Consider the following 15,160-nt stretch of genomic DNA (forward strand, 5'->3'; position numbering starts at 1 on the left):
ATTAATTAATCTCTCACCACCCATCTTGTGCCTTATCACCACAGAACCTGTTTTTATTTTTATTTTTTTTTCTCATTGAGTTTATTGGTACATTTTAGGTATACAGTACAGTTACATTCATCATTGGGATCTTGTATCTTTACATGACAGGTCTTTAGCAATTAATTTTTAAGGAGTCTTTTCAAAATGTTCAATTTCATTTTCTCTTTTTAGTCTCATACATTTCATTTGCATATAGAAGATCTAAATGAGTTCTGTAAGCACCATAACAAATACAACTGCCCTAATGGGTTGCAGGTTACGGAAACCCTCTATTCCAGATAGGGCACAGGTGGCCTCAGGAGGACAGCACAGGTATCTTGGGGAAGCAGGCACCAGGCCTACTGTGGGCATCTGGCCACCGGGCCACTCACTAGGACTGTGGAGTCTCAGCTGACAAGCCTGTGTGCTGGCTGATGAGCTCTGCCCCAGCTACCCGACTCCCCGCTCTGAAACAGGCTTTGCTTTCCTCGGCCTCTACAGTTTGCATGCACGTTCCCTCAGCCCAGACTATGCCCTGGCCCAACAAGCTGAATCCAGTTCCCCCCATCCTTCCCCTCGGGCCCCTTGGCACGGACTGACTGGACTCTCCAGGCTTTCTAACCCTGAATACCCTTCACATAACTGATCTGTTTGTCACGTTAGGGGCTGTGTGAGCACACATCCCAGCTGCCCCACCTCTAGCCGGGCCCCTCACATACTAACAGGGATGTAATGTATATATTGGTGAATGAGTCCAGACCAAGGTAGAAGCATGTTCAGAGATGCTTCAACGGCACATTTAAAATCCAGCTCACAAATAAACAGATGGAAAAAAGACAAAAACAAAACAAACAAACAACAACAACAAACCACCACCCCAGGATTACCTGGCATGTACAAGCATTGCAAAATAAACCAATGAAACCTAACTCAGGAAGGTTTTAGAGTAGCTTGTTTCCATTTTGCCCTAACAGCACATCTGTAGTACAATATTTCCTAAGAATAATTTCAAGCTTACCAACATATAACAACATTGAACAAATGTGTTTACAACCAATAGTGGTTCCCAATTACATCTTTTCCATATCTGAGCCATCTATACATTTTTACTATGAAGTCAACCTGAAGAACTGGGACTCACCCTGGTATAAAGAATGTTACCCATGAGTCAGGTGGGCACACCCATAATGCCAGCACTCAGGAGGCTGAGGCAGGAGGATCGTTGTGAATTCAAACCAGCCTGGAGTATATTCCAAAACCTTGACCCTATCTAAAGAAAAAAAAAAAAGCCATCTATGAATAACAGCCCTCAAATGTATGTTGAAACTCCTGGGCCTGAAATACACAGTGGAAAATGCTTTGTTTTTTTCTTCAGATAAAGCAACCTTAGTAGTGCATAGAGCCATTCAGCTGAGGAGGAAACCAAGGCAGGTGGTAGACAGTGTAGGTCAGGCCACATGGGTGGAGCCCTAGGAGCACAGATTTCCCTTCTGAGGCTCTTAGGCCCAGCTAGCAGGGACCAGGCCCCCACTGTAACCCGGAGCAGGAACCCAGACTTGAAGGAACCCTAAGATGCCTACAAGGCCAGCCAACTCAGTCCCTTCGCTTAGGCCTTTCCCACGCTCAGCAGCTCTGCGGTAAGGCATCCAGGCCCTCAGGATTCACTGTGCACCCACCCCAGTCAGGTACTCCTAGGCCCCTGGGCTCTAACAAGGCCCACTGGGAAGAGACACAGGCTGAGCCAGGCTGTGAGAGTCAGGGCAGGAGCCAGGATCCAGAGCCACCTGCAGATGCTCCTCCGTGACTTTCCCAGATGAACGGGTCCACTCCACAACAGCGGGTTTGCAGCTAGCTCACCAGGACAGGCTGTAGTTGTACCTGGCTCTGGCTCTGCAAATGCCCCACCTAATTTTTCCACCTGGGTATGCATAGTTGTGAGGGGAAGCAGGAAGTTTATGTGGTAGAAAGCACTACCATCACTTTTTAGAATGGAGTATTTCTTTACAATAGTTCTTGATCTGTTTCTGTGGACAAAGGAAAAGTGCAGTATGCACGTTTTTTTAATCACTAAGAAATGTATTTTGTAATTTTAGGACTCTTATTCTTTATGCATATTGATAACTTTTTATGCTCTCTTTCGTAGAGTTTTGTTTGTTTTATAAGGGATTAAATCCAGGGCCTTTGCACCGAGCTACCTCCACAGCCATTTATTTTGAGAAAGGGTCTCACTAAATTGCCTACACTAGTCTTAATCTTGCAACCCTCCTGCCTCAGCCTCCCAGTGTACTAAGATTACAGGCTTGTGCCACCATGCCCAACAATGACTTTTTATTCTTTCTGTAGACTGTGGTAAAACCAATGATCAACTTCAGTATATTTGTGACACCTTTTACTTGTTTTGCTATTGACATCAGAGCTCAGAATTTTTGAAACCTCATAGCAAGCCTTAAATGTACCAATATAATTCATTTAAAAAAAAAAACAACCTCATACCAGGTTTTCAAAGTAGTCCCTCCTTTTTCCAGTCACTGCCAGCTCTGATGTGTCACAGATATGTCAGTTGGCACGTGCTCTTTCCCCATATCTGGCTGAGATTGGTTCCAGGACTCATGGAAAAGCAATACCCAAGGATGTACCCTTACATCAAAAGCTGTAGTATTTATACAGAATCTGCACACATCTTCTTGCATCTCTGTCACCCCCAAATGACTTATAATACTTAGCACAATGTAAATGCCATCTCTTTTAGGGAACAGCAACAAGAAAGTACATATTTAACACAGACACAACTTTTTTTCTGAATATCTTTGATTTGTATTTAGTTGAATCCACAGATGCAGAACCTGCAGAGTGCCATCTGTAATTCAGATCATGTTGTCCTTTGTAGATCAACATGTTCTTTATCTACATGTACTATGCCTTTAAAGATAAGAGTTCTACCGCTTGGTAATGAAAGATGTGGACCAGGCTAATGTGACATACCTATTACCCCAGTACTAGGGAAGCTGAGGCAGGAAGATGAAAAGTCTGAGGCCAGTCTGAGGCTACTCTGAGGCTACAGAGTAAGACTCTGTCTCAAAACAACAATCACTATCACCACCCTTACTGTGTACCGATGGCTATGGTTTAGAGTTTTACAACCTGCCCATGAACTCATGTCACAGCATTCTGGTGAAGACTGAGAGATGGCGTAGGTTACTAAAGGGCTAGGTTGGGTTGATTTGATTCTCTTTTCTAGAACAAAAATTAAAACATAAAAAAGAACAAATTAAGGAATTAAATAAATAATTTAGAAATTTTTCAAAAGCCAATTCACTATTTGGGCTTGGTGGTACATGCCTATAATCCCAGTACTTGGGAGGCCAAGGCAAGTATTCCACAAGTTCAAGGCAAGCCTAAACTACACAGAGACCCTTTCTCTAAAAATGAAAATTAAACCCAACCCAACCCAACCCAACCAAACCAATTTACCGTATTTCTAACCCTCTGGAGGGCATTTTCTCAGCTGAGGAGTATCATGAGTTCCAGGGTAGCCTGGACTACACAGTAAGACTGTCTCCAAAAACCCCTCCAAAAACTAAAAGAAGCATTTACTCTGGTTTTACCTGGTCATGATGCACCAACTCCTATCATTATTTCCTTTGTTACCTGGTCAGCACTAATGCTCTAGCATACTTCATGTACTTGAGCACACAGGATCTAAACCAATGCCTTGTGCACAGTAGGTGAGTGTCCTACTGCTGACCTACACTCCTGCCCCTAATGTGCTTTTTAGGGACAGAACAGATGGATAGACTTTGGAACTGGTACACCCAGATGATCTACTGACTTTAATACATAGGCATGCTTTAGTCCTCTGTGATCCATAAAAATTCCAATCAAGTTTAAAAGCTAAGGAAGCCAGGTGTGGTGGCGCACACCTGTAACCCCAGCACTTGAGGCTGAGCCAGGAGGATCACTGCAAGTTTAAGACCAGTCTGGGCTGCACAGTGAATTCAAGGTCAACCTGGATGATATTATGAGACCCTGTCTGAAACAACAACAACAACAACAACAAAATGGATATTCTGCTTTTTGGGAGACTGAAGATAATCACATTTTTAAAAATATCATAATAGCAAATTAATTGAAACTGGAGACAAACAGAAATGAAAAGTGAATGGAAATGAAATTTAGAATTCTTTATATCTGCCCATTTTGCAGTACTGGGGATTGAATCCAGGGCCTTCACACTAAGCCTACTATTATTAATTATCTTCAGACAGGGTCTCACTAAGACACTAACTTGCCCAGGCTGGGCTCAAACTTGGGATCCACCTACCTCTGCTTCCAGAATGCTGGGATTACAGGTGTATACCACCAGACCTGGCTGGAAATAAACATTTTGAGAAGCCATTAAATTTGACTTCAGATCAAAATATACCAACTATATGGTGCACACCTATAGCCCTAGTGCTCAGGAGTCTGAGGCAAGAGCACCACTGCAAGTTCAAAGCCAACATACTACTGAGACCCTGCCTCAAACAAAAGAAAACAAAACAAAAAGGACAAAACAAAATATATAGTTAAGGAAGAAGTGTGGCTAAACTCTAAGCAAGAATGGGAAAATTAAGAATATAGGTAGCTTATGATGGGATAAACTGTCTTGAATGCAAGAGAAAAGCTTCATTAACCAAAACAGGAGCTGGGCATAGTATGCACACATATTATCCTAGCACTCAGGAAACTAAGGCAGGAGGGTGGCAAATTAGAAGCCTGCCTGGGCTATATAGTAAGGCAGTCTTAAAATAGAATTTAAAAAAGAAGGAAGAGAACAAAAATCAAATGGAGGAAGGAAAAGGGAGAAGGGTAGAGAGAGGGAGAGAGAGGAGGAAGAGGAGGGAAAAACAAACAGCATAGCTGATACCCTGAAAGAGTTCCGACAGCAAGGCACCCTTCCTAAAACCCAGGAGTACTAAAGACTGATGCCAATAAAACAGTAATGTTGGACTGGGGTGGGCAGTTCAGTGGTAAAGCACATGCTTAGTATGCTCGAGGTCTAGGTTTCATTTCCAGCACCAAAAATAAATATATAAAATAAACTTTATTCATTCACTCGCTCATTTTTATACCTTCACACTGAGCTACATCCCCAGCCTGCTTCATATTTTGAGACAAGTTCTCGCTAAGTTGCTAAATTGCCTAGGCTAGGCTAGAATCTGCAATCCTCCCAGAGTGCTAGGAATACAGGTATGTGCCACCATCCCTGACTACCCATGAACTTTATAAAAGCTCTTATAAGTGCCACTGTGATTCATTATCCTGATTCTGTTATCTCAAGTACCATACCACCACACCCACATGCGACAGATAAGGAGTACTCTGGCATGTTCATGTGACCCTCCTACACACACACACACACACACACACACACACACACACACACACACAGGGTCTCGGAGCCTAAGAGATAAGTCTGGTTCTCTAAATAGAGCAAGACAAAAATGCCAAGTGCTAGAAGAAACACAGAAGTTGCTGAAAGTTTTGAAAGGGAGAGCTCACTTCCCTAAAAAGGAGTGGGCCTTCCGTTCTTGAAAAAAAACATATTGAACAGCTAAAGTTCAGTTTTCTGTATTTTGAGGCAAGGATAGCTGTGGGTCCTCCCTCCCTTCCTTCTTTTGTCTGGTGCTGGAAAATTGAACCCAGGGCCTTGAACATGCTTAGTATGGGCTCACTCACTAAGCTGAGTCCTCAGCCTGGGTGGGTACTTCTTGATTTGCAGATGTGTAGAGCATTTGACCAGGAAAGAAGAAATGTACTGTTATTATTTTTCAGAAGTTTTTAGTATAGAAAATTTCAAACACAAAAGCAGGAGTTAACATGATGAATATATTTTATGAATTTTGCTTCCACTATCTCTCCCCAACTTTTCTAGAATATTCTGAAATATATCTATTTTATGAAGAGAATATTTCAATACAGATCTTGAACAAATAAGAAACTAAAATTACTTGCATTGTCATTATCCTAGCTAACAAATTTAATTCTTTCATGTCTCCAAATATTTGGTTGCTATGATGAAAAGTTCCCCATTTGCCTCAAATAATGATATGATGATGATGATGATGATTTGCAGTGGTAAGGATTGCACCCAACACCACATATACACTCAGTGAGCAACTAACCATGGAGCTACATCCTCAGCCTTCCAAATGATCTTAATAAGAGTCAGAGAGTTTGTTGATATTGGCATACAGCAAGGTTCCCAGGTTACAATATTAAATACAGCAGACATCTCACCAGCCCAGGCTCCATCCCCCGAGCAGAAGATGAAAATGACAATGACTTTTATAGGTAACTTGCTGCTGGTCTTTCCAGGCTTCAGTGGGGCTGGAGCACTATCACAGGAAAAGTGGGTACAGTCAGCACCCAAGGCAGCAGGGCCAACATGGTTATTAGAAAGATCTTGTCCACAAGACTGCTATTATGCCTAACATAATAGTTGCTCCAGCAACAAGACTGATGAAAACCTGAGTAAGGTTTCGACGTGTCTGCAAAGCAGGACATATCCAGGTTGGGAAAGAAGAAGGTGAGGAGTTGTAGGACAGTGAATCCCAGGGCCCTTGCTCAACTCCTGGACTCAGGGAGTTTGAAGTGGAAGCTCAAAACCAGCCTGAATTACACAGCAAAGCCGTGTCTCAAAACAAAACAGCCAGCCATGGTGGTACACACCTATAATCCCAGCATTTGGGAGGGTGAGGCTGGGGGATTGCCTTGAGCTCCAGTCCCACGTGGGCTACACAGTGAGTTCAAGGCCACCCTGAACTACAAAGTAAGACCCTGTCTCACAAAATCAAAAAAATAAAAAATAAAATAAGTAAAAAAAAAAATCATCACCACCACCATCATCAACAACAAACCCCTACAACAACAACAAATTCTGTCACAGAGACAGAAAAAGATGCTGAGACTGGGCTGAACCATAGGAACTTCCCCTCCATAACGTTAAAGTGATGGTTCTTGTAGGAACCAAGTAGTGGGAAGCTGGTTGCAATGAACTCTTTTCATAACAGAACGGCACAATTGTGTGTCATCACTGGAGTGCCACTTGTGCTTCCTCAGAGGCCTCTGCTGGGGCATGTCCCATGGCACGGCCTCTCATGGACCTCCCCAGGGACTGTTTCATGCCAGCAAGGCTGATGACCAGCAGCTGTAGAGGCAGCGTGGGGCACATGCTCTGAAACTGTGACTAAGTCACTGGGTGCCACTCACCCATGGCCGGAAACTGTGAGCAAATTCAGGAGTGGCTTCTCGGGTGGCTTCATGACACCCTTACAAAACATCTTCTTCCCACCCAGTGCCCCAGGAGAGAGAAGCTGACAGACCCCAGCAGCCCCGTGTGGCCTCTTCCACAATGGGGAGGTGTACACAAGGGAAATATGGGTGGCCCCATGCCCACTGTCACCACAGTTCCTCATTCAGACTTGAGCAACAGCTTTCACATGTATCTTCCTTCTTCTGGGACACAAAATTAGGACCCGTCATGCCCACTGACTCAGTCTTCCTCCCCACAGTATCCCTGCCCTTCTGCCTGGCCACCACCTGGCTCCTTCACAGCAGTGTCCTCTCTCCCACCCGGTGTCTGGGCTCCAGTCCCTCTGACCTCTGTGTGGGCCTCAGAAGCATCAAGTTCCTGCTGCATGTTGCCAGCATCTCTCTTCCTCCAGGTCCTGCCTTGCCATCTCCTGCTCAGGCTTCACTCTCTACTCCATGGTCACGTCTGCTCCTACCTAAGACCCTGCTAGCTTGACACGTGGGCCTTCTCCAGAGCTCTATTTTAGGTATTTACTACGTACGCCCTTTCCCTTCCCTCTGCTGATTGTGGTTGGTGTTGTTTAAATTTACCGCAGTGTAAAAACACTCAAAAAGGCTCTGTGACAAACTGGAGGAATAATTATACTCAGAGGCCCTACCTTTGGAGGTGTCTGCTACAACTGATGAGCCCTTCTGAGTGTCCCTAGGGAAGGAGGGAGAAGGTTTTCCATGACACTCGGAGTAAGGACACCATATGAGTGACACTCATCTGGAAATGAGGCCCTCTAGCCTGCTGTACTTCCTACAAACCTACCTGCCCATTATGCGCTTGGTAATTTATTCTTCTCACACTGTAGTGTAAGTAACGTTCACCACGACCGCCTGGTGTGTGGTAAGCAATCCCTGGGGAGTGAATGAGTGGAAGGAGCGCGTGACCACATGTAGGACCTGCTCCCGTTCCAAACACCAGCAGGGCTTCCCTGCTTCTGTGTACTCAGGAAACCCTAACTCCTGCCACAAAGACAGAAAGAAGCAAGGGGGCCTGGAGGCACCCTATCCAGCCCTTCTTCCACAGCCATCAGGTGGTGGGCATGTCACCTGAGCTTGGAGAGCCAAGTCCACTGCCCAGGAACCGACATAGTGCAAGTTTGGCCGCCCGCCTTCCCATGGTGGTGTCGTGGCCAGTCCTGCACTGCACATCTGTGGTAGGGCCTCTGCTCCGGGAACAGCCCTGATGGCCATCAGTGTCCAGCCATCCCTCAGGAGCACCTGACACCCTGTGATGTAGACCCTTTGCTAAGCTACCAGAGATAGTTTCTGTTGCCTTTCAACAAAAGAATCCTAAACACACAAATAAAAACCCCAATTCCCAGTTGGGCACACCTGTGATCCCAGCACTCTTGGAGGGTGAGGCAGATCCCAACTTTGAGCCCAGTCCAGGAAACTTAGCAAAACCTTACCTTAAAATAAAAAAAGAGCTGGGGTGCCTAGTGTAGTGTAAAAGCCCAAGATTCAATTCCCAGTGTCATAAAAATTAAATAATTAATTAATTTTAAAATGAAACAAAAAGTCTTACAGAAGGCATAAAATAGGCCAGTGGTGGTGAACCTATGGCACATGTGCCACAGTGGGCTGTTCATATCACTGAAAGCTCAAAAAGGTTCACCACTGAAACAGGTTGTTCACATGTGTGTAAGGGTTAGAAGAGAAAACTGTAACATTCCTAATATTCTAATGACACTATATCCATTTTCCCATTCTTTATAAATCTTTGATCATTCATATGTGTGTATGTTGTCCATTGATGCAGACTCAGTATATGCTCTTGGTTGAATTCTGTTCTTCCACAAGATGAGGAGGTTCTTAATCCCAAGCCCATGAATGTGATCTTCTCTGGAAAAGTCTCTATAGGTGACGGAGTTAAGAAAAGATCTTAAGAGTGGGCTCAGATCCAGTGAGTGGTGTCCCTATGAAAGGAGAAAACCTGGGTCGAGACAGACACAGGGAGCCATCAGGTGAACAGGAAGGCAGAGATGAGAGGACACATGTGCCAGCCATGGAAGTCCTGATGCTACCAGAGGCCTGGAGAAGCCTGGTGTGGTTTCTTTCCCACAGCCTCAAAAGCAACCAGCTCTGCTATACTTGGCTCTGGGATTTCCAGCCTGAGCCTAGCTTCTTCCTGGAATACCCCTTCCAGAAAGTCAACTTCACAGGCACCATAAGGGGGCAACTTGTCAAATTTAGAGTCACAGGCATCTCATAGACAGAGCACCCATCCCATAGGGGATGACACCCCCTCTTGCTGAGGGGAGCTGCCCAGGCCCAGAGAGCATGGAAGTTACACATCATCTGGGCTCCTCAGGCCCACAACAGTCAGGCCATGGGCCCAGCAGTTTCCGAGAGCGCAGCCAGCCCCAGGAGACTTACCGTTGGACGCTCGCATCTGCCGCCGCCGGCCCACGCGGTCCAGCCCAATGGGGGTGCTCTGGGAAAAGGTGAAGGGCCGCAGCCGGGCCGACACGGCCCTGTAGGGTGGCACCTGGTGGGAGGGCACAGGAGGCCTGGCTGCAGGCTGAGGAAGGAAAGCACAAAGCTGTGAGGAGGTGCCAGGAAGTCACAGATCCCGCGAGCGACAAGCTGCACAGCATTCTCACCTCGAAGCCACCCACAGATGTGAAACGTCTTCTCCCAAGCCTGCCAAAGCTGCAGGCTGCGCCAGGCTCAGCTAAAACATTAACAGTCATTAGTAGCTCACTGGCCCACAGCAACATATTTCATCTCATTTATAGGCAGCGCACCAGTGGGGAACACTAAGCAGTGGTGAGTGTAGGGACAGAGGAAAGGCAGACTTAGGCAGTGGTAGGATCCCACACAGCTGCAGTGCAAAGTTAAGAGGCCTTGGCTGGAGCAGCCCCTGCAGGAAGTGAGAACAGGCCACAGAGCCCAGTACTTAGTGTCCCTCAGCCTCACTGCACATCTCCTGCAGATCCTCTCATGGAACCTCCAATATACAGCCCCACACTGGCTTCTGGATGTGAAGAAACTAGTAGGACAGTGTGAGCTGAGTGTATGTACATGTGTTATTGTTTTGCGGCACTGGGGATTTAACCCAGGGAGCGCTAAGCTATACCTCCAGCCCTTTTTTGTTTTATTTTGAGAAGGCGCCCCACAAAATTGACCAGGTAGACCTTGAATTTGCAATCCTCCCACCTCAGCCTCTCAACAAGCTGGAATTAGCAGCACACAGCACCATGCTCAGCTGAGCTTCATCTTAAAGAGCTGGTTTTTGGGCTATATGTGATGCTATACACCCATAACCCCAGCCAGCATTCTAAGAGGCAGAGGTAGAGGCAGAAGGATCACAAATTTAAGCCAAGCTTGGGCAACTTAGTGACTTAGCAAGATTCTATGTCAAATAAAAAATTTAAAAAGTGTTAAGGATGTAGCTCAGTGGAAAGGCTCTGGGTTCAAGAGTTGATTTAGGGGCTAGAGATGGAGCTTAGTGGTGGCACTCTGGTCTTTGGAATTCTGAATGATGCCCTTCCAATCTTCCATATTAATGATCCCTAAAACCATATATATCAGAGGTCCACTTGGCTCATGTCTTCCTTGGGTTTTAACAAATTTTTTTCCACACAACTCCCTAAGTTAAGTTACAAGGCCGAAAGTTATTTCACTATACTTCTTTTTGAGGCTCTGAGGTGAAATCTTTCCTAAGTGTTTTAAATAGTCCACATATTGTTTCCCAGCTTAAAACAGATTATAATTTGGTTTAGTTCAGAATCATTTCCTACCAGGTAAAGCATCTTAAACAAAAGAGTCTTAAAATTTTTGTGTATTCTTTAACTTCATTTGTTTGTACTCTAAGAATTCAACTTAATGCGATTGAATTCAAAAAGGTTTTTTTTTTTGTTTTTTGGTACCAGGGATTGATCTTGGGACCCTACACTGGTGAGGCAGGCGGCAGAACCTCTGAACTAAATCCCTGGTCCTCAACAAGAGTTTTTGAGTGCTTCTTACAAACAAGGCATTGTGCTAGGCTTTACCAGGAGACTACCAACATGCAACCAATCCAAGACTAATGTAAACTTTCTCTTTTAAGAGAGTTTTACAGGTTATTTAAGACATCACTAGCAAGTTTTAAACATGAACACGGGCATATATACTTTTCATAGACTGATCTGTGAATATCTGACTACAGCTAGGGTTTTGGCCTTGACAAATAAGCATGAACTTCTCCAGAATGTGGCCTTTATTTAAATGTCATACATCTTCAGAATGCATAGTGGGCACTTGATAAATATCTAAAATATTCTAAGGGACCAAGAGAAAATGTTTATTATCAAACCAGCTGCAACATTGTAACAAAAAAAAAAGTAAGGAGGAGCTGGGGATGTAGGGATGTAGCTCAGTGGCAGAGCACATGCTTAGCATGTAAAAAAAGTCTCTGGCTTTGAGCCCCAACATGATACAAAAGGGAGACGAAATGAATTTTCATAGGTGATATGGAGTCATTTTTTTCCTCATTATTTTTGTTGTTGTTTATTTTCAGTGTTGGGTATTGAATGCAGGGCTGTGCATGTGTAAGGCAAGCACTCTGCCACAGAGCTACGTACCCAGCCCTCCCATTTCTTCTGTATTTTCCTATCTTCACATTTTAACAAGGAACCATGTTGTGTTTAAAGACTCACTTCTTGCAGGATGCTTACTAAATATGTCCTACTACTTTTCCCTGGATGAAATTGTAAGTTGCTCAGAAGTAAGGACCAAACTAGTTTCATGTTTAATCTGAGATGCTAGGAAAGAAAGATTAGTAAGAAGGCGTCCAGATGTTAGATGGTTAGTTTTGAATTTGTGCATGTTTTCAGTCAGGAAGAAAGACTGTGAGTGTCATCCTGGAGCGAGAGAGGAGAGAGGACAGCAGCTTCCAGTTTAGTCTGGGCAGGAGAACAGAGGCCAGGGAGCTGGAGAGGCCTTGTTGGCTGTGGTAGAGGCACACAGGTCTTACTTGGGTTAGAAGGCTCTCCATCTCCTCTGGCTGGGTGCTGCCATATAAGCTGACTCCTCCAATCACAGAAATGGGGCGTCTTCTCCGGCCTCCTCGAGGGCAGCTGGCTGAGGTCTGGTCTGCAGAACTAGTGGAGGCCACGCTCACTGCGGGCAGCCCATCCACATAGTCCTCACTCTGTGGGTGCACAGCAACAGAGTCTTCAGGAATGGACAAGCTCCGGCTGGTCAGCTGGCCATAGTCCGACAGTGGTCGAGGTCCAATCTTCCTCCCAGAGCCCCATTTCCTCCTGGAGATTCTGGCTGCCTCGATCCTCTCCTCTTCCTGGGATGAGCCTGGCCTCCAGGGTTCACCAGTCACAACCTTTCCAAACCGAACAGGTTAGGTGAGCTTCAAGGTCCAGGTGGGAGGGAAAGAAGAACAGCGGCCACCTGCTCTCATTCTCCCAGCCCCACCTTGGATTCTCTTTTTATCTTTTCTAATTCTTTTCAGACTTTCTTGATTTACTCCTCTTCCTAAAAGAATTATTTGTGCAATTGACATTGAGGACACAACTTGACACATAGATTAAAAGAACCGAATCCATCTTTCATTCCAGGCTGAACAGAAGCCACAATCTAAGTAGAAACTTTTGCCAATCAATGATTAGCCATAAGAGACCTGAAGAAAACCAGCACTGCTATTGGGCTGGCAGAATGAACTGATAACCATGGCAGACACAATAGCACGGGGAGCTATAGAGCTGCCATGAGAGTGCAACATGATCCAGGGCTGCCCTTTGGTGTCTTCTTTCAATAATGTATGCTACTTCAAGATAAAAGGCCTTGGAAGAAGATTAGGTCCAGAACTGATGGTATTCAAGTTCAAGGAGCTTGCAGAGCTACAAGCTGGAGAAGTAGATGAGGCTACTAACTAGCTGTGTAGGTTTAGACAAATCTCAGCTAAGCTTTTTGGATCTGATTTCAGACTGGACCCAGCTCACAGCTCAGGTTCTGTGACTCTCAGTGAGGCAGGATTCTTTCTGCTGTGGGGAAGCTTCAGTGGCGAGCACCCAGGGTACAGTACACCCTAGGCGTGGGATCTATCACTAAGGTCCCAGTCCTCCATTCAACGTTTCAAATCATTTCCTCAGAGGCAACACAATGGACTAGGACAACATATGAGGTTGGAATCAAGGAGATTTCTCCTGTGTGGGCCACAAGCTGGCCCTGTATCCTCAGGCAGATTACTCAGCTTCTCCCACTGGTTCTGCAACTGTCCACAGCCCAAGAGAGCTAAGATAACGTCTTATCAGCAGGAGTGAGCTGTCACTCTGGAGACAGGCAGAGGCTGTCTCCAGCAGATCCTTCAAAGTCTGACACAAAGGAGGGCTGTGCCCGAGCTATGCCAAATGCCTGCACTGCTTCCATCCCCATGCATTCTTTAACATAAAAACAAAAGAGCCAGCTGGCCACAGCACAGGGAGGACAACTGGGACACCAGAGACAGTAAGGATGCTCGTGCCAGAAAGCAGTGTGTGCCAGCAGGGCAGACGACGTACGACACAGCTCTGGCAGCCCCTCCCTATGCTAGGCTGGTCAGGCCTGAGCAAAGCTAAATGAATGGTCCCAGAAGTCATACCTGTCTAAACAGTTTCTAAGACCACACTCCTCAGCGTGCGTGTGGCTTAGCGCAGAGCACTCGCCTCGCACACGAGAGACCACACACACCACGGAGATACCACGGAGATAAAGGTATCTACGCGGGAGGAGAGCCCAGGCAAAGGAAAGGACTATACATATTCTACTTTCGTTTTCAAACTAGAATTGAGACTAAAGAAGTAAAGTGACCTGGCCAGGGCCATCACTAATGAATGCCAGCAAAGGCTCGGACAGGCGGTCCTGCTTGAGAGGTTTCTGTTTCCCTGAAGTCTCCTGCAGGTCCTAGTAATGGTCTCTATTGACTCTTATTCCCCGGAATGCTGCCTTAATTCAAGTCACCACAGCAGAAGTTTAGAGTATACTATTCTTTATCTGTAATTATTCTATTATTTGAACCAGTCGCTCAGTTGCACAGGTTGGATTTGAATTTGCAATCCTCCTGCCTCACCCTCCCAGAGTGTAGGGTTACAAGCTCACACAATGTCTCCTGCCTCAGATTATGCTGCTGTAGCATAAGAATTATGCTGAGCCTGAGGCATCTGAGAATGGGCTTTCTTCCCCTGCTGAACTCTGTTTTCCTGCCTGCAGCCAGAGGAGGAGAACCCACACCTCTGTAGACACTGTTACAAAACTATCTTATCTCCAATCTCTCCTAAGAGCCACTTATCTTTCCTAAAAGACATTGGCTTCTCCACTAACATCGCTTTCCCCTCTCCAGCTTCTCTAATAAGGCAATAAATAAAACCTAGACTCTAATCACCTACTGGAGTCATATTTTCTCTTTTAAAAATAAATTTTTTCTCATTCTCCCCACAAGCCCCACCTCTTCCCTATGTGCAAAAGCTTTGCTTCCATTTTTCCTTCTATTTTCACTTTTTTTTGTCTTTTCCTTCCATTTTTCTGTAAGCTCCTGCACACCTACCATATGCACACGTGTGTAGACACACACATACACACATGTATCTTTCATTTGCTAAGCTGTCTTTCTTTCTTTGTCTGTTAGAGGTTCTGGGGATTGAACCTAGGGCCTTATTAGGCAAATGCTCTACCACTGAACTACTACTCCCATTGCTATCTGTCTTTTATCAGTTTAATTCACAGGCCTCCGAGACCTAAACCTAAGAGGATACAATTTTTCTCTCCAACATTGCTGCTTTGGAAAAATAAAGTTACAATTATTTTCTGAATTACTTATGAA

General features: G+C 45.2%; 1 protein-coding gene across 5 annotated transcripts in view; it reads right to left on the bottom strand.

Annotated features, from left to right (window-relative positions):
* The window catches only part of Spata13 (spermatogenesis associated 13), a 71,306-nt gene that overhangs the window by 41,146 nt on the left and 15,000 nt on the right, over positions 1-15,160 (bottom strand). For 4 of the 5 annotated variants that reach the window (XM_010607464.3, XM_019205043.2, XM_033760030.1 and 1 more), the window contains exons 2-3: positions 12,323-12,685; positions 9,742-9,886 (exon numbers count right to left, since the gene is read on the bottom strand). In XM_010607464.3, the coding sequence (XP_010605766.1) occupies positions 9,742-9,886; positions 12,323-12,685 (508 nt within the window). The remainder of the gene's footprint in view (positions 1-9,741; positions 9,887-12,322; positions 12,686-15,160) is intronic. The other variant, XM_019205044.2, reaches the window with a different exon arrangement.

The sequence above is a fragment of the Fukomys damarensis genome, unplaced genomic scaffold (genome assembly GCF_012274545.1).
Source record: "Fukomys damarensis isolate Sample0158 unplaced genomic scaffold, DMR_v1.0_HiC HiC_scaffold_38, whole genome shotgun sequence".
Taxonomy (NCBI): domain Eukaryota; kingdom Metazoa; phylum Chordata; class Mammalia; order Rodentia; family Bathyergidae; genus Fukomys; species Fukomys damarensis.